A 22,379-nucleotide genomic window follows, 5' to 3' on the forward strand; every position below is an offset into this window, starting at 1 on the left:
GGAACTAATACATATCTCGGATCGGCCAGCTCAAAATGTCCCCCAGCAGCAGCAACGTCACAGAGCCATCTTGAGCTACATCGCGACAACTCTTTCTTCACACCGGCCAGACTCTTTGCCCTCCCCCTGTGCTCTTGATACACCATCACGATGGCCGTCCAAAACCGCCTCAAGCTCTGTCTCATCGGCCTCGGCCGCCTCGGTGCTCTACGCGCCAAGATCCTCGCCTTCGAGCAGCCGCGCATCGAGCTCGTCGCTGTATGCGACACGAAGCCCGGCGCCGACAAATGGGCCGCCGCCAACCTCCCGCCTTCGGTTAAGTTCTTCGCGACGCCGGAAGAGTGTATGAAGAGCAGCGGCGCGCAGGCTGTGCTTATTTCGACCGCCACGGCCACCCATGCGCCTTTGATTTGCCTTGCGTTCGACATGGGCCTGGTATGTCCCGCCGATACGCCTGCAGTGGCATTGGAGAGACTGCTGACGATGGCGATGTAGCATGTAATGTGCGAGAAGCCCATCTCTGTGGACATCATTACGACGAAGGACGTTGTTGCCAAGTCTGCGGCAAACCCCCACCTTAAGTTCCTGCTCCCCTTCTCACGGAGATGTAAGTTCCCCTCGGCAGGTCTAGTCCTGTAATTGGGCTCACACATTCGACAGATGACGAGTCTTATCGCGTCACGAAACAGATGGCGGATAACGGCCAATTGGGAGAGATCCATGCCGTAGAAGCTTCTTGCCTCGATCCTCAGGATAAGAACGGTACGACATCAATAGTCTGACCCAGAAATTTCAATCTGACCTTTTTGCAGCCTTCTACGTTACCTTCTCCGAACAATCAGGAGGAATTTTTGTCGACGCAGGTATTCACTTGGTTAGTATCTCGCTTCACAAATCTTCCCCAAACCCACACACTAACTTGCTCCAGATTGATGCCGGCCGATACTTCCTCGACGTCGAAAAGAATATCCCCAACCCCGCCAAGCAAGTCAACCGCGTAGTCGCCTTCGGCCAGCAGTCCGTCTACGGCGAGCTCGCACGCTTCGGCGACGCCGACAACGCCTGGGGCCTCGTCGAGTTCGCCAATGGCAAGATCCTGCACACGCGCCTCAGCCGCACCATCACCAACGGCTTCGAGGCCGCCACGCGCGTCTGCGGCACAAAGGGCCACTCGGTCATCAACGGCAACTCGACCCTCAACCGCGTCGAGATCCGCGACGAGCACGGTGTGCGTACCGCCTCGACCCCCGACGCCTTCGCGCTTTATGACAAGACCTTCATCAACGACATTGCCGAGTTTGCTACTGCGGTGCTGGAGGACCGCCCGCTGTCGTGCTCGCCGGACGATGCGCTTGAGGCAGGCAAGATTGCGTGCGCGCTGCAGCACTCGTTCCGTCTTGGCGAGCCGGTGTACTTTGATGAGGCGGGAGAGCCGATTTTGAAGCCTCTTCCGTCGAAATAGATTGGCATGGATAGAAAGTTACAATAGATATATTTTTGTTTCAGTATTTGGATCAAGATGTACGCTCTGATAGGAGGCTTGTAGGCCTATCTTCTTCCCACAGTTGTCCCACTGAGGCCTTCGACGAAACCCTTGCGTCTTGATTATCTTTGTTAAGATATTGGATGACAAAATGACGACTTGAAATCCCAATACAACAACCCTTCTGCCGTGACATTTAGGCCAATATGGCTGACCGGCAAGTACCCTGAAAACATAAGGAAGACACTAGAAGATAGCGAGACCCTCCCATCTCCAAGCCTCTTACTTCATCACCTCCCTTCACCGCGATGAAAACTGACTTCCTACGTTACATTCAGTCAAATAGCTTTGCATGGTTCTCTATTCTTCTGACGGTTATCACACTTTCGAATGGCAGGTTATGATATCCGATAGGTCTCGTGACTGTAGCTGTAAGAGAGTTTACGCCAGCCGTTGAAATATGTGGGGTCTTCATCGTACAACATACAGTCTGTTGTTATGAAATGGTACTCATCAATGTACTGGTGTACTATTAAGTAATACTACTATTTCCCTATTGGATGAAATGACACCCGGTATGTCTTTTACCTAGGTTGTGCCTCATAACTTGACCCTCGTAGGGCCCACCGCAAACCCGAGCTGCGGCTCAAAGAGCGGACTTTCGCCCCGCATATTGCTTATTGGCTCATATGGGACTTCTGAGGCATATTGATCGCCGGTTTCGGGTGAGGGACTTCCTTTCACACCGTGATATTACGTGGCCCGTCCTTTTCTGATTAGCATTGGGCCACATGATTCTAATCTCCTGCTGGAACTGCCATCTCCAATTAGCATCCCCTGCCTAATCAGCCGCCAAACCTTTGTCATAAGTGGATGGTATTGCCATGCACCCACCCCATGGGGAAACTAGGGTCATTATGGGGAACACGACCTTCTCTGCCTTGAATTCGGACGCTTTTGATTCTCTACGGGGTGTTTACCTCCGCAAGATAGCTGTCAGGAACCGGGGTCCAGGTGCCCGGGAACTGGGCTAGCGCCGTGTCCATCAACCAAACGTGGGAATTCACCCCGTTTGTGAACACCAAGTCTCCAAGATGCCAAAACCCCAGATTTCCCCAACCTTCGTTTGGATTTGCGGGGTCCCCGCTACACCACGGCACCGGCACACAGCGCAGAGCCCGGCCCCTGCCCGTTCCCATGTTAATGTTATCAAGAAGTCGAGATAGGATAGCTCCGTAATTACATATAAAGCTCCTTGTCCACGCACGTCCCGTCAAAGGCTCTTCCCCGTTCACTGCAGAGTCATACGAACTCCTTTCTGGGTTTTGTAATCACTTCCTCTCCTTCTCAGTATCACCTCCTCTCCTTTAAGCCAGTCGACATGGCGGACGCCAGTGACAAGTCTGCCGCCGAGGGGCCCTCCGGCAACGGGTACGCCGAACATGATGATAACCCAACCAAGGGAAAGGCAACCATCGACATCGACATCGACATCCTCGCGGAGAGCATTCCATACGGGCCGAGCGGTTTAAGGGGCGTCTTCTCTTCGGGGCCTTACATGTTGTCTGCGGCATTCTTAGCCTCCCTCGGAGGGTTCTCATTCGGCTACGACCAGGGCGTGATGGGCATCATCAACGTCCTCCCGCAATTCCACGCCGTCATCCCGGAAGCAGAGAACGAGTTCAACAAGGGATTCATGACGGGTATGCTCTTGCTCGGCGCTTTCATCGGTTGCTGGTTCTACCCCTACATCTCCGACCGCTGGTCTAGGAAGAAGGCGCTCCTTCTGAGTTCCATCATCTTCTGCATCGGTGGTGTCATCCAGACCGCGGCATATAACTACGCGACCGTTGTTGTTGGGCGAACAATCGGAGGTATTGGAACCGGGACACTTGCCCTCGGCGCCCCAATGGTGAGTTGTGCCCCGGCGCTTTTGGTTTGGTGAGACTAACGTAGTCATTGCGATGCAGTATATTTCCGAAGTCTCACCACCTCATCTCCGCGGAACGCTCCTCGTTCTCGAGTCCGTCGCCATTGTCGGAGGCGTCACCATCGCGTACTGGATCACGTATGCTTGTAAGGATATCGCCGGCGAGGCATCGTGGCGCGTGCCATTTGCTCTCCAGCTGCCCTCGGCCATGATACTCGGCGCCATGATCCAGCTCTTCCCCTATTCGCCCCGCTGGCTTGCAATGCAGGACAGACACGAGGACTGCCTGAGCAGCTTGTGCAAGCTCCGGAAGCTCCCGGCGTCAGACGAGCGCGTGCAGGCCGAATATCAGGGCATTCTTGCCGAGGCCAAGTTTCAGGCCGTGATGCTGGAGCGCCGCCATCCTGGCGTCCGTGGATTCAAGTTGGAAGTGGTGCAGTGGCTCGATCTCTTCACCGTCAAGAGCTGGAGGCGAACAATAGTTGGTGTCGGTGTATCCTTCTTCCAGCAGTTCCAAGGTGTGAACGGCTTCATCTACTACGCACCGACCCTCTTCAGAAACGTTGGCCAATCCGACGATATGTCGCTCATTCTCTCCGGCATCTTCAATGCGCTACAGATCGTCGGTGTCTTCATCGCATTCATCCTCATCGACAGGGTTGGCCGCAGACCGCTCGCCATCTACGGCGGTATCGGCAACATGATCTGCTTCGTCGTCATCGCAGCCCTCGTTGGCACTTTCGACAGCAGGTGGGGCGAGAATACCTCCGCAGGCTGGGCGTGCGTCGCCATGGCCTTCCTCTTCATCATCATCTTTGGCGCCTCGTACTCGTCCCTCGGATGGGCTCTGCCTCCTGAGGTGTTTCCCAATGGCATGCGCTCTAAGGGCGTTGCGTTCTCGGTGGCTGTCAACTGGCTTTCCAACTTCACAGTGTACGTATGACCTACATCCTCGCGAGAATCTGGCTTGATTGAACTGACGTTGGCCAAAGGGGCGTCGTTACTCCGCCGATGATTGAGAGCATTGGGTTCGGTACCTACGTTTTCTTCGCCTGTTTCTGTGGCTTGGCTGCAGTTTGGGCTTTCTTCCTTGTTCCTGAGGTGAGTTTCTATTCTGGCAACGCAATAATGAGACAGGTCTCGCTAACAGGATGTTGTAGACTATGGGTAAGACCCTTGAGCAGATGGATGAAGCGTTTGGTGACCTAAGTGGCCATGAGGAACAGGAGGTCATGAGAGAGATTCTGGGTGGTCAAGCTATTACAAGCAAGGGGGCCGCTGTTTGAGATGCTTGAAACAGTGTACTATCTATTGCTAGTCCAAAGATTACCCAGGAGGCGATGGCAGATCGAGTCATCGTATCACAGTTGTGAAGTTGCATCAGATACCAGCGTACTGCACTGGTCAATACAAAGTACATTCCATTTTGCTGAATTTCATTATTATTCAAAATCCAATCAAAGTAAATCCCAGGTTCTACGATCTTCATTGTCGATCCTCAATCTCACACCACATGCAGTGTTTCTTGAGATACCACAGAAACATTTGACCTGAAGTCTTATTGGAGAGACTGGACTGAGCTTGTATGCTTTGTTCAACATACCGATAACCGCCTCGTGTCGTCCCATCATTCTCTACTTATTCAATTTCATGCAGCCCCGAACAACACCAGAATATGCCTTCGCATGTATGAAACCGCCCCGTTACGTCGCTGAATACCCGCCATCAACAAACATAGTCTGCCCCGTGACCGCAGCACTGGCGTCGCTCGCCAACCAAACCGCGACTCCTGCGAAGTCCTCCACGATCCCATTCCGCCCGATCATCGTCCTCGATGCATGTTTCTCCGCCTTCTCTGCATCAGCGAAGACCCCCGCCGTCATTGGCGTCTCAACAACCCCGGGGGCGATGGCATTGCAGAGAACGCCATTCCGAGACCAGGCCTCCGCCTGCGACCTTGTGAGAGCAGCTAGTCCACCCTTTGCGGCGCCGTATGCCCCGCTGTTTCCGAAAGCACGGAATGCCTGCTGGCTCACGACGTTGATGATGCGCCCCCTCCCCCGTTCCGCCATACCGGGCCCGAATGCCTGTCCCAGCGCAAAAGGCGCCGTCAGGTTTGCTGCAATAGTGAAGTCCCATTGTCCCTGAGTGATGTGTGACAGCGGAGGTCGGTGGGAGACGCCGGCCGCATTCACCAGTATGTCTGGCACACCATGCGCCGACTTGATCCGTGAGATGGCGTGATTCAGGTCCGCTAGGTGAGCCAGATCAGCTGATATTGATGTGGTAGGAACACCGAGTTGCTTGAGTTGTTCGACGGTCGCCGCGAGAGGGGGTTCTCGGCGGGCTACCAGTATGATCTTTGCGCCTGACTGACCCAGGGCGAGGGCGATTTCTTTGCCGATACCTGAGCTACCGCCTGTTACAACTGCGGTCCTCCCGGCGAGACTGAATAGGCGGGTAAGATATGCAGGCAATTTCTGTAAGTTCTTGGCCATTTTCAGTCGATTCTTCAACGCCTTCTTCCAAATCTGTCGGACAAAATGCTGCAGAACGATTTTGAGGTGGACGTTCGAGTGAGGAGGGGTTCAAATGACGAGGCGTTGAAGAGTGATCGCAACAGCCGTTGTCGGCAGGAAAGCCATCGGGAAATGGCGGTTCGCGCCGGGCGATGTCGCATGCAGCTACCGGCGGCGTGTGAACCTAACGGCCTATTAGGGCGGCCTTCAGAATCTGGACTTTGCAGCCAAGCTTCACGTGGCGTTGGACCAGTCGTTATATCGCGAATGTCGCATTAGGCGACTTAATGTCATCAGAAGTTGGGGTAGAGGGGGTTGGCATGCATGGCTTACACCTAGCCCAAAATGAGGGGGGCCGGCAGAAACGAGCTTGGCTTCAACGCCCTGGCAGAGAATGCTACCCATGGTATCGATAATCCTGCAGATAGTTTTGCAGATCGCATATTTGATCATGATATCAATGATGAATTATGACAAAAAGAAGCCCAGAGTCAAGTCCGCGTGGTCTGTTGCTGGAATCGGAGGAGCCCGCGATGGATGCCGTTGGTGGCGACTGACGAGCCGTTTCCCATTAGCGCCATGCTTAATGCACGCGATAGCATTGGGCGGCATGCAGAATGCTGCCGGCGTCAGGCGAGGTTTGCAAGCGCTCAGGTGGAAATGCGGGGGAGGACGGAGAGAGTCGCTCGACACCACAGATCTTTATGCGGTGATTGATACGATCTGGGCTCATGTTTGCTGGCTGAGCAATTCTTCCGATGCTTTTGAATCAAGCCTTGCGAGAATGTCCAGGATTGAGGAAAGCAAAGAACTGGCTCGGCCTCGAACAACATCATTTTCGACGTTTTGCGAAAGCTCCAGCAGAATGCTTCCAACGACGCGCATCAGTTCAATCTTGAAGGGTCATGTTAGCTAGGTTATCATATGCCTGAGGTTTACACCACAAGACACTCACGCCAGGCTCTCCATTGGTTTGAATGTACTGAAAAGGGACACTTTTCAGACTATGCACGACGTCCCTGGCAATATTGATCTGCTCCATAGCCAGTGTCAACGGGTCATCATTAAGTCCACTGAGACTCATCAGGCCATGCTCGATGCATTGCCGAAGTATTATGATCCTAACGCCATGAAACATGGCAACAAGCCGAGATTTCTGTGTCCAGTAACAAGATCGTTGGAAAGCAACATCATACTGAGCGTCCAGATCGACCGTGTCAGGCGAGTTAAGCCAAGGAGGCAAGTCGTCTAAAAGACTCATGACTTCGATGTACATGTTGGTCATTGCTTCCTTCTCAGTGTCTGACGTCGTTTCTGCTGTCGAGCTATTGAGAGTGGTGTTTTGTCTCTTCGATCTGATTGCCAGAAGTAGACGACCGGCTGATGCCCAGCAGCGTTGGATCAAGTGGAATCCCACCATAAGGGTGTCCTCAAACGAATCCGGCACATTTCTCATGCTCGGATCGAGCAGAGGAACTCTCGCCGGGTCGCTTTCCTGGATGGTCATGGTTGAGTCGAATAAGGGCTCGTGCAAGGTGACGTGCCGATTTGCCAGAGAAATGGCAGCTTTGTCGCAAACATAGAGCATCCAGAAATTGTTTCTTAGAAGCGTGGATTCCAAATACTCGCACTTTGACAGAACATGCTCGTCGTGAAGTCGAAGATGTTGAGCCAGCAGACCGCCTTGGCTTAGAACATGCCACGCCAAGGGCGTCTTGCCAGCTGAATGTTGGAGTGCTGCTGACTGGAAAAGGCGAATAGCCAAAGAGCTCGAATCAGGATACTGTGTATCGTAATCTTCATACACCTTAATCATCCTCCTTGATGCCTGTAGAAAAGGTGTCGCAACCAGATCGCGGTATGCCAAGATTGAGTCTGGATAGATAGAAGCAACGGCGGCGCACAATGCAGTGAGTAGGGTGAATGGTCTCATGGCAGCAACCCTTTCTTTGTCGGCGCCGTCATCGAATACAATGTCATCAACATATGACGCGGATCCCGGAACCGGGAAGTAAGCAGCAGCCATGGCTCGAAGAGTCGGAACATGGCAAATTGGGCACACTGGGAACATGTGCAGTACATAGAGAGAGATGCACTTGTCGACGACTTGTCTTATAGTTGTTGATGGCAGTAATTCAAATATTGCTGAGAAGAGCTCGCGTCGTATTTTTGAAGGCGGAGTTGCTGAGTCTATCAATGAGTAGACAGAAGTAGCTGCACCGGCTGGCTCGCAATGAGTTATTGATGTAATTTGTCTGCCATTGTCACCGCTTCTTGTCTGCGGTGAACGAGAGGTCCTCTGTCTGGTAGGCGGCGGTTCTTGGGCCTTTGCACGAGGCGTCTTCGGGCCTCTCTTTCGAGGAATCACCTTGAAGGTGCAGTCTAAATTTGATATACTGCAGTTTGCGCATGGCTGAGTTGCATCGCACTATCGCGTGTCAGGAAGAAGCAACGATCGGGTCTCAACTGAGGCGGGCTCAAGTCTATGAAGCGGGCGAGTGAAACAAACTTACTTTCACTTTTCGTTGCCGACATGCATCACACGCTCTTTTGGACAGTGCAGAACTCGGTACGGGCATCGCGACGCTGGTGATGGATGCGAGTAGGTGCAGCAATTTCGCCGCGGAGAAATTCAAACCGGGGGTATTCGGGGTTCAAGGTCGGAGAATAGATCATCACAACGGGCGGGATTTGTTCATGCGAGCTACGGTCTAAGTGCATTTACGAACTTTATGCAACTAACACCACTATCGCGGGATGTTGACTGTTAAGAACCTTAGACTTAGAAGCACTTAGAGCCCCCGTCACTTTTTAAGGGGTTCATCGTGAAAAGTAAGGAATTGCTTGGAATTCCTCGATCAAAGACCTTGCCACCTAAAGTCTTCCTCAAGTTCAATTTCAGCGCTCAGCGCTTCGTCTTCTGGGTCGGCACTCTTGGAAATGATGACGCGAAATGTGCCCTTCTCGGCCAACTACTGTTCCAACTCTTCGTTCCAATATGACAACGCATACTTGTCAAGAGTGACCTTGGCAGTGACCGTGTCTCCTTTCGCAACCCAGACTTTAGTAAAGCCCTTCAACTCTTTCCGAGGACGGTCAAACGTCGTCTCGATGTCTTGAACGTATACTTGAATGGTCTCTGAACCATCTCGAAGTCCAGTGTTGCGCACTTCGACGGTAACCTCAAATGACATCGCACTACCGTTATCGAAGCGAACCTTCTTCGGCACCTGCAGATTGGAATATTCGAAAGTTGTGTACGACAGGCCATAACCGAAGTAAAACAGCGGGCGCGTCTTGACCTTATCATAGTATCGGTAACCGACGAACACGCCCTCGCCATACATGATCTCCCTCTGGCCTTTTCCAAAGGTCAAGAAAGCTGGCGTATCATCAATACGCTTTGGAAAGGTCACTGACAGACGGCCGCTGGGGTTGACCTTACCAAACAGAACGTCGGCCATGGCATTTCCTGTCTCCTGACCACCGAACCAGGCGTGTACAAGAGTTGCACCTTTCTCGATCCAGGGCATAGCTATGGGACATCCGGACTGAGTTACAATAATCTGAGAATAGCACGTTAGGGATCGAGTCCACAGTCGCGGAGATTAACACACTTACAGTGTTGGGGTTTGCCGCAACAACCCGCTCAACCAACTCATCGATCCCCGGCGGCAAGTCAATAGAATTCCGATCAACGGCCTCACTCTCATAGTCTGCATTTAGTCCAGCTATCACGATGGGTATGTCGACGGACTTTGCCAGTCTCACAGCTTCATCCAAAGCCTGCTCCTTGTCAATCTTCTCACAGCAGCCGATCCTCAATCCACCTGCACTGAGAGCACCAACCCCGGGAATTGCGGCTTCGTTTCGAAGCACTACGCAGACTTCATAAGCCTTTCCGGCCTCAACTTCAACGTCCGCAGTCAGTTCCATGCTTGCTTGGTTGAACATAGGTGTATGCATCGTCTTCTTGGGTTGGCTGGTGAAAAGATCGATGACCTGCTTTCCGTCGACATACAGTCTTCCCTTTCCGATAACGCAAAGTCCGAGTTGGACTTTTGCCGTCTTTGTGGCAGTCAAGCACGTTTTCACACGCAACCAGTACGCGCTGGGGACGCCCGTTGGAAGACTATCGGCGAAGTACATCTGCGCCTGTGTCGTCGTTGTAGTGTACAGAGGCGTTGCATCTGGGTTTTCTTCAAAGTTCTCTTCAAACCAATCAAGAATGTAACCAGGCTGGCTTGTGCCAGGGACAGTCACATTGGACGACAGAAGAGGGGTGAAGAGATGGCCTGCCATTGATTAGCACAAGCATGATACCTCAAGCTGGCATCACTTACCATGACATCCTATGGCTGTCTTCACTCTTCCCTCCCCTACGATATCGACAATAGCATCCAACGGCGTACTGACATAGTACGGTACCAAGTCCGCTGATCCACCACCACTTACGGCAGGCAACCGAACAGCAGGTCCAATTAGACCAAAGGTCTGCTCGCAAGACGGATTGAGGGGCAGCACGGACCGTTTGTTCTTCAAAAGAACTATCGAGTTGCTCGCCACTTTCCTGCACACCCGCCGTTTCTCTTCAGTATCACCTTGCGTACGCTCGTCGCGCCGATAATTCAATGCTGGCTGAACCTTGTTGATCAGATTCAGCAGACTTCGGACCCGCTCATCAATGGTTGCCTCCTTGACCTTGCGGCACAAAACAGCCCACATGAGCAATTCGCCCCTCCACCTTGCTGGCCCGGGCATCTCAAGATCAAGCCCAGCATTCACAGCCTCAGAAGTGCTGTACGTCCCGAACCAGTCACTCATGATCAGTCCGTCCCATCCCCACTCCTCGCGGAGGATGTCCCCCAAGAGCCATGGATCCTTGCTCGCATGAGTACCATTAATCCTGTGGTACGCCGTCATGAAGCACCACGGGTTCGCGTTTTTGACGGTAATCTGGAAGGGTAGGAGATGCATCTCACGCATCGTTCGCTCCGAAACTCTGATTGAGTCTTCAATAGACATAGTAGACTGGTCATGGGCGGCATAGTGCTTGATGCTAACCCCCACACCGTTTGTCTGCACGCCGCTGATGTATGCAGACGCCAAGGTGCCGCTCAGGAATGGGTCCTCAGCGAAAGCTTCAAAGCCACGACCGATGAGCGGAGACCTTTGTAGACAGACAGTAGGGGCGAGGATAACATGACAGCCCTTCTCTTTGGCTTCAGCTGCGAGCATCTCGCCCACGGAATGCATCACTTCGGTGTCAAAGGTAGCGCCCATGGCCGTGGCTGAAGGCAACAGACACCCCGGAGGCTTGATAGATCAGCGACGATGAAAGCTTCAGGTAGAATCCCACGTACTCCATTGAAGAAAGCCGTTCCTCGAACGCCATGTGGCCCGTCGGAGGTCTGAAAAGGTCAGCAATGCCCACATATTACTGGTGGCGCCATACTGCGATACTTGGAATTTTGAGGCGGTCAATCGCATGTGTTGTCCAGGTGTCTTTGCCCGCGAGAAGTTTAATTTTCTCCTCGAGAGTAAGATTCATAATGGTATGTGGCACGTTGATGAGAGCTTCCGACATACTGACTAACGGTCGAGCGGTAAGTTCGGTCAAGACCGATGAAGCAGCTCTTGCAGCAAAGAGTTAAGAATTGCCAAAATTCTCTGGTAATATACTCAGACTATATACTTGTAGTCCTCTCATATTCCTTCATCGCATTTTCCCCGTGGAGAAATTGGGGTATCCGTCTAACCAGAGCCTCCACAATTTCTCCGCGGCGGTTTGCCATGACAATGACAAGTTTGACAAAGACCACCCATGAAAGCAGGATTGAGCCGCTCATACATCATTCATTCGGCAAGCTTTGGCGTGTTACACAATATGAAATGTCAATAACCCAATGTCCCGCACTGAATCTAACCTCCTTCGCAAGATGACTGACGTCCGTCGATCTGTACTTTGCCCTTGATCAAACCTAGGGAATGCACCGGAGCGCCGCAAACTGGCTCTTCGGGGTGATCCACCAGACCCAAGAAAAGCCCCAGACGAATCCGATGGTCTTTCCAATTTTCCCGCTCAGCGCGTGGTATACCCTTGGGCAATTCGTTTTGAGATAGTGCAGGAACAACGTCTCGAAGGCGATGATAACGAAGTTTGCCACCCACGCGAAGACCTCCCACCAAAAGCCGCACGTAATACCGGCCAGGTAATCCGTGTAAGCGTGGAAGAAACCGCTGATGGTAAAAACAAGGCAGTTCAGCAGCCAGCGCTTCTTGCCCATGAAGGGACCCCTGCCGAGCCCGACGGCCTGCATCATCATCTCTCCAGTGCCGCAAACAGTGCGGTAAATGAGGCGGTCAAAGTACTTGCTCCAAAACCGGCGGATGCTCCATGCTTGGCGGATGTCTCCGAACATAGGGGGCCATTCCTCGGGCTCGTCGATTCCAAGGCCGACAAAGAATAAAGCGCACAACAAGTGAGCTCGGTTGTACCAGTTGTAGGCTGCCCACATAGATTCGAAGGCGAAATAGACACGAACCCAAAACTCGCGGGCTTCGATATGGTCCCCCCTAAGGAAGCGACGGATTATTGCCGACTTGTGGTCCTCTATGTCCGTCCAGACGAAGCCGAGATATCTGTCGATGACGATGTCCTTGGCGTTGTCTACAATGATGATGAGGAGTATTCGACATACCATTTCCAACATCCACCGAAGACGATGATTTCTCCATATCTTCAAGGCGTGAGTGCTGAATCTCTTCCAAAGCTCTACGGCGACTTGCTTGTTCGCCGTATCGGTGACTAGGGCAACCTCGTTGTCTTTTCTGTCGTTCTCGGCGATGGCCTTCTGGGCTTTTCTTTCGGCCAGTTCCTTTCTCTTCTCGATTACAGCCGATGGGACCTGTCTTTCCTTGTCTTGGTCTTTTATGAGATGGTAGACAGGGGCTTGCCGAGCGGTATTGATAAAACGTCCGTTCCATGCAATCTTATAAGTGGCGCGGGCACGCTGAGGCCATGGGAGTTTCTTCTGCTCCTCGGTGAGAACGAATCCTTCGCGAAGAACCATGACTACCGCGCCCATGCATTGGATGATGATGCCCTTGAGTAAAGTGTCCTTCACGGCATAGTTCATGTTGATTCCGCTGACGTATCGCAAAATCTCGATGCCGGTGGCGCAGAAGGCGAGCACATAGGGTAAGCGGTACTTCTCCTTGCAATTGACGGCTGCGACACCGCACGTCAAACCAACGAGGTAGACTAATGCTGGCCAAACCCAAGCTTGCCAGCCTGTGTAATTTGTCGCGTTAGGCAGCCTATATGACCTTTGTGACATATTTGCGGCATATTGTTCCGTTGACATCCGTTCCAATTCATCGTGGGTGTAGTTGGAGGCTTTCGAAGTGATATTCCTGGCAATCGAAGTAATATTCTCGACGATGGAATCCATGCCGCCGGTGTGGTTAAGGGCTGTCGAAGTCACATTCTCGACAATGAACTCCATGTCGTCGGTTGATTCTTCTTCGACTCGAACGTCTGTGTTAGTGCATAGATCCAACTGAAAGACTATAATTGGTAGTTTGCTTCCCACGCGCCTTACCCGGTGAACGACAATCGAAAAAGCAAACTTCTTGGGACGCAGGTAGCAAAGCTCGAGTGTTGTGTGCAGCGAGTCGACTTGGACTCTTATAATAGCCCATCTCCGTTCAGTTCAGCCATCACGGTGCCTTGTCTATAAAATTGAACTTTGCATTCATGTAGGTACACCCCCGTCCATCGGTTCCCCTAACGCCCCCTGGCCCGCGAGAGTTTGACCCAATGACCATGTCCTCAAGCCCATGCCTGACTACTCCTCAACACGACACAGTCTTCCATTCTCATGAGGCAATCCATCGGCAGTCTCAATTGTCCAAAACTCGCTGCCCACTGCAGTTGCAGCATAAAACACATCTTCAGGGTCCCATTTCTTTTTCAGCTCAAGCAAGCGAGGGTATTTCTCGTCTCCGTAGAAAGATTGCTGAAAATTTGGCTCCATGCGATCGGACTCCGCCAGGTAAGAGCCAGCACCTGGAGAGACGTCTCTCCAACGCTGCATATCTCCGAAGGTAAACCCATTTCTTGCTTCCAGGATTTGATCGGCAGTGGCATTCACAGACCACCGCACTGACTGGAGAGCGAATAATATGTTTTCCCGCCAGGCAGGGTTCACCGCGTTGTCTGGATTATCCGGACTCGTAGCTTTAATGTTAAATCCCACGAAGACGTGGTTTGTTTCCAGAGACGTGCGTATGGCGTCGAAGGTCGCTTGTCTCAAATCTTCTGACTCGAAATTCTTCCTTGGGAAAAGACGAGAGCCGCTCTGGACATTAACCTTCTCGACGACTTCTAGCGGGAAGAAGTCCTTCCAAGCAGGGTAGAAAGAGGCGTATTCGGTAACGTTAGGATCAAAGTCAATCCCCAGTTCCCGAAGCTCGGTGAACCACGGGTTCAGCAAAGACTCCACGACCTTTGCGGTCTTATTGGGGGCGAAGAAGGGTGTCATTTGGAACAAGAAATTCCCAGGACTGGGGTTATTCGGAAGCATGATGAAATAAGAGTATGTTCCGTTGTCGGCATTGTCGATGAAATAGTCGAAATAGCTTCGCACGCCGGACCAGAAGGTATCATTCGAAAGACCATCTGCCGTTGAAAACTTGAATCCTGCTGCTGTCGTCGGAACATCGGGAAACGCCTTGACCGTGACGGACGTGGCGATTCCAAAGGTTGAGCCGCCACCTCCACGGAGTGCCCAAAACAAGTCCGAATTTTGCGTATGATCTGCGGTAATAAATCTGCCATCGGCAGTGACGACCTCAAAGGCAAGCGCTTGGTCTGCACCGGTGCCGTAGATGGAGCTTAGGGGAGAATGACCACCCCCCTGGATGTACCCTCCCATCACGCCAACAGTCTGCAATAAAGGCGTTAGCGTCTAATCTTCAAAGTTCTTGATCACAACGTAGAAACTTACCTGCCCTTCTCCTCCCACAACCACCTTTCCGTGCTCGTGGGCGATCCGATAGATCTCAAAGGCTTGCACGCCTGTGCCGCACTTGAACGCCGGACCGGAGTACCCCTCCACCTCATCAACCATCTCTGGAATGTACTCCACGTCTTTCAGGTAATGCGTCCAGATGCTCAAAGACTGGCCACCGCCCGACTTTCCTGAGAAATCATGTCCCGTGTTCTTTACCACGAGTCGAATACCCGTCTCTTTGGCGAACTTTACTCCCTCCTGAATGTGCTCGGGCGTGGACGCATTGATAACATACCAAGGGAAGCCGCCCATTGTGCAGTTTCCAGAGTCATAGATGTTCGGGGGCAGGCACGTCAGACCTTGGTAAACGGGCGAGAACATCTCGATGGGGTCATCAAGGTGGGTGTACGAATTGGTCCAGTTTGCAGACATGGTCGCACACCGAACCGCATCGTACTCCAATCCGGGATAACATGCTGCAGCTTGGGGTCGGGGTTTGAGCAGGCGATTATCCACCCGGCCATTCAATTCTGCCCATGCTTCGTCAGAGGGCCAGGCGTTGTCGCCAGGGTAGACTTTGCAGCGCCCCTCAGCGGAAGCGATCCCTGCAATTCCCAGAAGGAAGAGAGCTGGCAGTTTTATCGTCCTTGTCGTCATGATTGATGTCTCTGCGATGCTGAGAAAAAGCTTGAGTATAGTTCTGGGAATAACTGTGGCTATTTATTGACAATAATTCCCGCCGTGCTTTCATCTTTCGTGAGCGATGAGCCCTCTGGGGTTGTACTGAAGATGCCATCCCCTCCGCTTAGATGGCGATCTTCCCCTAGAGAGAAATTCAGTAGCATGTCAGCGTTGCATATGGGGCCATCACCCTGGGATTCGTCAGTCTCATTCGCTCCCTCGCACTTGATATATGCTTAATGAAAAGCCGGCAGAGTTTATTACCCTAGCTTGCAGCCCCTTGCTGGCAAAATTCTTTTCGGATCAACACGAGGAGGGGTCGCTGGCGATCAGGAGAAGAATGAGCAAGACCATTCTTCGGCTTTTTCTACTCTTCGCGCTCTGCTTTCCTACACCTACACAATAATTCAAGTGTCAACATTTCCCAAGACATTGAGATTAAGCCGCGGCGATCTTCTGGACTCATACAATTCCGTTCCCTTTTCTCCATTGTATCAAGTGACCTCCAACCACAACAGACATGTACACATTCCTACAGCCTCTAAGCTACGTGTTGAAGCTGTAGTTGCATCAACCCTCACGAAAACAACCATTTGCTTTATTAGTTAGTTCCACATGATATTTCGTCAAGCTACAGTGCATAGGTGGTTGTTATCACTATAAATTGTAGAACATGACTACACTTTGGTCTCCACACTGCTGGACAACGTGGTAATTGTCGGCATTGGGGCTTGTTTCATTCATTAAATCAATGATCAGATCCTCACATGCAGGCGCTCAGTTCTCTCCGAGAGTGTTGTCACAATGTTCAACTACTATTTTCAAGCAAGTGAAAAAGACACCATAATATGAACCCAGCCTCAAAGACTAATCGGTCATGATAGAAGCCATGGCGACGCACTGCGGCGCTGTGTTGCTGAATCAAGTGACTGTGAAATTGTGGTCTATTTCCATGACAAGCACTTGCCGCGCGATCAAATCGCCTCACCCTGGAGACATTTCATCTCTTAGGTCTGGGACACAAACAACGGATTAAAGCAAGATGTGTCATGAGTCTGCATCTAGCTTTCCTGGCAATAATCAACCAACCACGATACTTGCAAGCCTTTCGTCCCGTCTGATTCCGGCTGGACCTTTTGCTCGGCCTTACTATTCAGATCCTCACCCGCATACGCGTATCGACGTGCTATCCGTCGTATTGACTACGAAGAGTGACGGGGGTTCCCCGCATTATGCGCGGCCAAAATCACCGAACCATGTTGTCGATTCGATTCATCTGGTAAGAAACCAAAAGTTTGACTGTTCTTTTATTCACTGCCCTTTCTCGTCTCCATTGGTTCAAGTCAGCTCTGTGTGACCTGTTCGTCCGTGGTCTCTGGAGAAAGCCTCGCTTGACATCTCCCCGAGGCCGATCCCTGACCGAAATTCACGGCCATGATCCGAACTTCGTGCGCATTCGCACCGAATACGACATCAAGTGACATGTTTTTACCCCAGAAATGCGGGAGTCCCATGAGCTATGCTGCAAAGAACCCCGACTGCCGATGCACCCCAGATTTGACCATTCCCAATACACAGCAAGATTGCGCCCCCGAAGGAATCAAGTTAGATCAGGGCTATTGCTATGACTCGGGGTTTTCCCTCCCGAGGCTGTGGCGGTCTCTATTTCCTCATCAGTATATAAAGCCCAAGTGATTCTGGATGCACGTAATTCTGTCAAAGTGTCCTGCGCTGGCCATCAATCATTTACTGCTTTCTTCGCCAAGTTCTTCACGGAGTCATTCAGCTTGATTTGATCCATTGCAAAGGCCATGCATCGGTTGCTAATGTTGGTGCTCGCCATCTCTCTGCCTTATTTACCTCTCTCTTCAGCTTCACCGTCCGACTTCGATAACCCTTCCACAGAGTTCCGTCCAAAGTTCCGATACTGGTATGTACCTCTTCGGTCTCATTTCTCATCATTGAAACGCTTCTTACCTTTGGCAGGCTTCCTGATGCCTCAGTTCCTCATCAGTCTGTTGTTGACGATGTCAACAATCTTGCTGAAGTCGGAGCTGGAGGCCTCGAGTTCCTCCCATTCTACAACTACGGTCTGGGTCCGGCATTAACTGATTGGTCCGTTTACGGATTTGGCACAGAAGCTTTCAAAGACGTACTGGCGGTGGCTTTGAACGCAACTAAAGCCCAGGGTCTAAAACTTGATCTAGCCCTTGGTGCCAATCAAGGTGCCGGTGTTCCCTCTATGGTCGAGACCGTAGGCCTCGCCAAGGAGCTCGTGTATGGAAACATTACGGTTCCGTCGGGGAAGCTCTACTCGGGGCCAGTGCCAACGCCCAACGTACAGTACAACATATTCACCGGCTTCATGAATACACCAGAGCCGTGGGGCGCCAACAACCTTGTGGCGGTCGTGGCCGGGAAGATCGTCACCGAAGTCCACTTAGCGGAATACTTCTACATGTCTGTTCTCGAGGAGGATACGTTGGTTGATCTGACCAACACCACCAATCAGGGCACTATCTCGTGGATCCCCCCAGAAGGGGATGGAACCTGGATTATTTTCGGTGTCTACGAGCGTTACACAAACCAGAGAAGTTGTGTCTCCATCGCGAATGCCCCGACGGCCCTGGGTAACGGTTCTTGGATAGTGGATCACTGGAGTTCCGAGGGGGCCAAAAAGATGACAGACTTCTGGGACCACCAGATCCTATCAGATGATACGGTAGCTTCTCTCATCAAGGAGGCTGGCGAATACGGTTCGTAATTCCTTCTTGGCCTCCGGCCCGGTGCTGACTCCTATCCAGTCTGGGAAGATAGTATGGAGATGCAGGCTGCTTTGCCGTGGACCGATGGTCTAGCCTCTCGTTTTGAGTCCTTGAATGGTTACAGTATCACCAAGTATCTCCCCATTCTCTTCCATGCCACGAACGCATGGGGTGGGTACCTGCCGCCGTATAATATCACTTACACCCTGGGCGAATACGCTACTGATGGCGGGCCTTATGTGCAAGACTACAAGTCAGCCCTTGGCCAGGGCTATCTGGAGTATTTGGAGCACTACAACACCTGGGCCTCAGCCAAAGGCTTGAAGCTCTCCACGCAGCCCGCATACAATATGCCTGTCGATATGGTAAGGGCTTGTTCTTAATCTTTCCTTCATTTTCTGTTGCAAAATGTAGTATGCTGACATGAAGTTGTCCAGACTCAAGCAGTAGCTCATGTCCAAGTCCCAGAATTGGAGTCTTTAGGTTTCTCCGAGAGCATCAAAGAGTACCGTCAATTCACGGGAGCAGCTCATCTAGCCGGCCGCAACGTCATTTCAACTGAGCTCGGAGCGGTTCTTGGAAGTGCCTACAAGCAGACCATCCCCAATCTGAAAGCCCTACTTGATGGTTCATTCGCTGCTGGTGTCAACAATGTCGTCCTACATGGCTACGCATATAGTGGGCAATACCCTGGGACAACCTGGCCGGGCTACACTCCCTTCCAGTACGAATACTCGGATATGTGGGGTCCTCGACAGCCGGCTTGGAGACATCTCAACGACCTCATGACATATTCCGCAAGGAATTCAATGATCATGCGACGAGGCGTTCCAAAAGTTGATCTTGCTTTCTATTACATTGAGGTTCCATTCAAGTTTGGCGCTAGTGTGTACAACAAGAGCGATTTGAATGAATTTGGTAAGATCAAGCTTTCCGTAGAAGTACTATTCACTGACAATTCTCAGGATACACGTTTGAGTATCTGGGCCCCAGTAATCTCGTGTCCGACCACGCCAAAGTTGTCAACGGAGTTCTTGCGCCAGAGGGACCCGGATACACAGCCTTGATAATTTACAATCAGTCACAGATCACGCCCAACGCATCTTCGGCACTTGTCGACTTCGCTCAAAGTGGTCTGCCGATCTATATCGTAGGGACTCTTCCGAATGTCACCATCGGGATCAACGGTCAGGAAGAAGTATCGTCCAGCATGGACGAACTCCTGACCTACGATTCCGTTCGTTTTCTTAGCACGGAGGCATTTTCTCCCTCTCTGCTCATTGCCGACGGCGTTTTACCGCGTGCCAATACACATGGAAACTCTAATGCGTCCAACCTCTACACATTTTGGACATCAGACACTTCCTCCCAGAGCAATTACGTCTATCTATACAACACCGGCGAATATGGCACCTTTGACATCTCGCTTTCCGCGCGCCCAAATACAGCCCCATTCATTCTCGACGCTTGGACTGGAAAAAGAACCGCTCTGGCTGTGTACCAGAACACCTCTACAGGCATCACGACGAGGGTCGGGCTGAAGGCACATCAAACGCTCATACTTGAACTCTCGGTATCCACTGAAAACAACCTCTTCGTCGTTGAACACTCATCGAACGTCGAATCGGTCCACATTCCTTCGTCGGAAGACCTTGACATATGGCTCTATGGATCTGACGAAGCATGGCTGAAATTGAGCAACGGAACCCAGATTACTCTCCCTCCTGCGGCCAGCCCAGCTCAAGCTGTCATTACTCTGAGCCCTTGGCATCTTGTCGTGAACTCATACGGCCCGTCCGCCGACAATGACACCCTGGAAGGCGAAGTTACTACTATTGATGTTGGTCAGCTGGACAGTCTGAGGCCTTGGACGAACATCTCTGGCATCGAGCACCTTAGCGGGGTCGGCATATACTCCACCAGCTTTGAATGGGTTGTCGACGACCAGGCAGCCGTGACCATCAACTTTGGAACAGTATTGAATACCTTGAGGGCTTGGGTCAATGGGAAGCAGCTTGCGCCGGTTGACCCGACAGACCCCGTTGCTGATATTTCGCGTCTCATCATTACAGGCAACAACACACTGAAAGTTGAAGTGACAACAACCCTGTTCAACTCAGTCAAAGCAAACGTAGACCGAGTCTTTAGCATCGGCTTTGGTCCGCAAACACCAACGTACTACACTGAGGCGGCTTGGGAGAAGTTTGGTCTCATAGAGCCTATAGAGCTTCGGTCTATCAGAACCTTGACTGTTCCATTGAAATAACTACTGCACTATATCGCTACAATAAAATATACTACTGCACTGTGTCCTAGTCAGGACATGGACCATTTCATCGAAATAAACTACTTCACTGTCCCGGCTGTGATCCTTGCTATTGACTCATTGGATCACCTCCTGTCGAACCCTTCCTGTCTCTTCCCTTATGTACAGTCTTTTCTGTCCAATCTTGTCAGTTGACCTTCCTTCTGGGATACTGGGTTGAGCCTTACAGGTGTATTTAACTCATGTCTCCATCACTCTGCTGCGATAACCCATCGTTCAGCCCATAATCGACTCAAGTAGAAGAACCGAAGTCAGGTCCATTTGAGGACGGATCAGAGTCGAGATTTCCCAATTCGGGATACAGAGGCTGCAGAGGCTGGTAGTTGGGTGGGCTCGAACCGCCGGATCCCGACATCTCATTCAATTGCGTATTCTGCAATGCGGGCGTTTGGTTGGGGCGTGTTCTCAAAGGCATAGGATTGGGGGTATCCATGTTCGAGTGAGGATTCTGCGGCATTGGGACTTGTTGCGGCACTGTTCCCGAAGTCTGAGGGACAGCATTATTCATGTTTGGTGCATGATTCTGTGGCATGGCCGTCTGTTGCGGTGCTCCTGGCTGAGGCTGCAGCCCAGGGGAATCCGCCCGCACCCAACTAACGACATTTCTGCGTCTGTGTACGGGTCCTTTTCGACACTGGAGTTCGACGTTGATCCGAGATGGGCGCATGCGAAGAGTTCCCTCGAAGTAACCGCGAATGACGTTGAACTCTCTGTTATTCACACCCTCGACGTAATGTCCATAGTACTTTGTGCGGCCTATCTCGGTCCGGACAAATGACCAGGAAAGGCGTCTTTTGGCTTCCGCTGGCGTTTGTCCTCTGTATCCCCAGAGATCGTAAACGTCTGGGACGGACAATTTCGTACCAATGAAGACCTTCCTCGAGTTATTGTTGGCTGTCATGATGGTTGATGGCGTATGTGTAGGACTGTTACAAGTGGTCGTGTCTCGGTCTGGACTCTGGGGTTTTCAAAATAGTCTTGAACATGTTTGAGACAAGCCTATAGGGAATGTGCACAGTTGAAAACAAATTCTTTATAGGGCGGGTTGAAAATTCTGTTCGCCTTTCTCGCGACCCATGCGAACCATATCCACAAGTTCGCCTAGCCCTAACATTTAAACTTCAAAGACAGACCGGCTAGTACTGAGAACGATGCTTCAGGACCTCAAGGTAGATCCGCTTGAGCTTGGGTTGGCTGCCTGGCTCCAGGTTTTGGCATCGTCAGGCCTTCTATACGGCAGGTGTGTATGATCTTTGCGCATGTGTATGAGCCCGTTCCATGGTTCCGCCTTAGCACATTGGTCGAGCCAACGATCCATCGGGTGGCTTAATGACGACTTCTTCGGCTCCTGGACTCCCTTTTCTAAGCAGGCGTTCGTATTCTGCTGGTTTTCTTGCATTCTGCGGCGCATGTTAGTACGCACCAGACTCAAAGACTGGAGTTGGACACTAACTTGGCTATTACCAGGCTTGTCTCGATGATGCCCTGGCTAAGTTTGGGTTAATTGCGTGATGGTTGTTATCTGTTTGTAATTCATGGACTACTCAAAACTCTGGAGCATTTCCGATCTTTATGCTCCAGAATGTATTTGGCCCCAAACCGAGGTATCAATGGACTGGGCTTGTTTGGGATCATGTTCTTTGGGGCCAATTTTTGCT

The 22,379-nt window shown here is 51.6% G+C and overlaps 8 protein-coding genes across 8 annotated transcripts; 3 read left to right on the plus strand and 5 right to left on the minus strand.

Moving 5' to 3' along the window:
- Window positions 1-150: 150 nt before the first annotated feature.
- yrbE-0 (putative oxidoreductase YrbE) lies at window positions 151-1,462 on the plus strand (the record flags this gene model as incomplete). The annotated part of the gene is made up of 5 exons (XM_036634073.1): window positions 151-435; window positions 496-607; window positions 661-762; window positions 813-874; window positions 929-1,462. 5 exons carry the CDS (start codon window positions 151-153, stop codon window positions 1,460-1,462), a joined length of 1,095 nt encoding a protein of 364 aa, XP_036500905.1.
- A 1,402-nt stretch (window positions 1,463-2,864) lies between these two features.
- On the plus strand, window positions 2,865-4,699 carry STL1-9 (Sugar transporter STL1; the record flags this gene model as incomplete). Its single annotated transcript, XM_036634074.1, has 4 exons — window positions 2,865-3,395; window positions 3,454-4,346; window positions 4,406-4,514; window positions 4,574-4,699. The coding sequence occupies 4 exons, from the start codon at window positions 2,865-2,867 to the stop codon at window positions 4,697-4,699; spliced, it is 1,659 nt and encodes a 552-aa protein (XP_036500906.1).
- Window positions 4,700-5,116: 417 nt separating this feature from the next.
- Window positions 5,117-5,911, minus strand: gno (Gluconate 5-dehydrogenase; the record flags this gene model as incomplete). Its single annotated transcript, XM_036634075.1, has 1 exon — window positions 5,117-5,911. The coding sequence occupies one exon, from the start codon at window positions 5,909-5,911 to the stop codon at window positions 5,117-5,119; it is 795 nt and encodes a 264-aa protein (XP_036500907.1).
- A 750-nt stretch (window positions 5,912-6,661) lies between these two features.
- CGCS363_v002227 (uncharacterized protein) lies at window positions 6,662-7,958 on the minus strand (the record flags this gene model as incomplete). Its single annotated transcript, XM_036634076.1, has 2 exons — window positions 6,662-6,826; window positions 6,888-7,958. The coding sequence occupies 2 exons, from the start codon at window positions 7,956-7,958 to the stop codon at window positions 6,662-6,664; spliced, it is 1,236 nt and encodes a 411-aa protein (XP_036500908.1).
- Window positions 7,959-8,904: 946 nt separating this feature from the next.
- Window positions 8,905-11,519, minus strand: bglI-3 (putative beta-glucosidase I; the record flags this gene model as incomplete). The annotated part of the gene is made up of 5 exons (XM_036634077.1): window positions 8,905-9,498; window positions 9,554-10,227; window positions 10,276-11,248; window positions 11,296-11,343; window positions 11,388-11,519. The coding sequence occupies 5 exons, from the start codon at window positions 11,517-11,519 to the stop codon at window positions 8,905-8,907; spliced, it is 2,421 nt and encodes an 806-aa protein (XP_036500913.1).
- A 394-nt stretch (window positions 11,520-11,913) lies between these two features.
- On the minus strand, window positions 11,914-13,440 carry ataH (Acetyltransferase ataH; the record flags this gene model as incomplete). Its single annotated transcript, XM_036634078.1, has 1 exon — window positions 11,914-13,440. The coding sequence occupies one exon, from the start codon at window positions 13,438-13,440 to the stop codon at window positions 11,914-11,916; it is 1,527 nt and encodes a 508-aa protein (XP_036500914.1).
- Window positions 13,441-13,782: 342 nt separating this feature from the next.
- On the minus strand, window positions 13,783-15,381 carry ZEB1-5 (FAD-linked oxidoreductase ZEB1; the record flags this gene model as incomplete). Its single annotated transcript, XM_036634079.1, has 2 exons — window positions 13,783-14,883; window positions 14,944-15,381. The coding sequence occupies 2 exons, from the start codon at window positions 15,379-15,381 to the stop codon at window positions 13,783-13,785; spliced, it is 1,539 nt and encodes a 512-aa protein (XP_036500042.1).
- A 2,060-nt stretch (window positions 15,382-17,441) lies between these two features.
- Window positions 17,442-20,661, plus strand: CGCS363_v002231 (uncharacterized protein; the record flags this gene model as incomplete). Its single annotated transcript, XM_036634080.1, has 5 exons — window positions 17,442-17,560; window positions 17,617-18,386; window positions 18,435-18,760; window positions 18,833-19,313; window positions 19,361-20,661. The coding sequence occupies 5 exons, from the start codon at window positions 17,442-17,444 to the stop codon at window positions 20,659-20,661; spliced, it is 2,997 nt and encodes a 998-aa protein (XP_036499158.1).
- Window positions 20,662-22,379: the final 1,718 nt, after the last annotated feature.

This window comes from Colletotrichum siamense (genome assembly GCF_013390195.1).
Source record: "Colletotrichum siamense strain Cg363 chromosome Unknown KSG_Cg363_contig02, whole genome shotgun sequence".
Lineage (NCBI taxonomy): Eukaryota > Fungi > Ascomycota > Sordariomycetes > Glomerellales > Glomerellaceae > Colletotrichum > Colletotrichum siamense.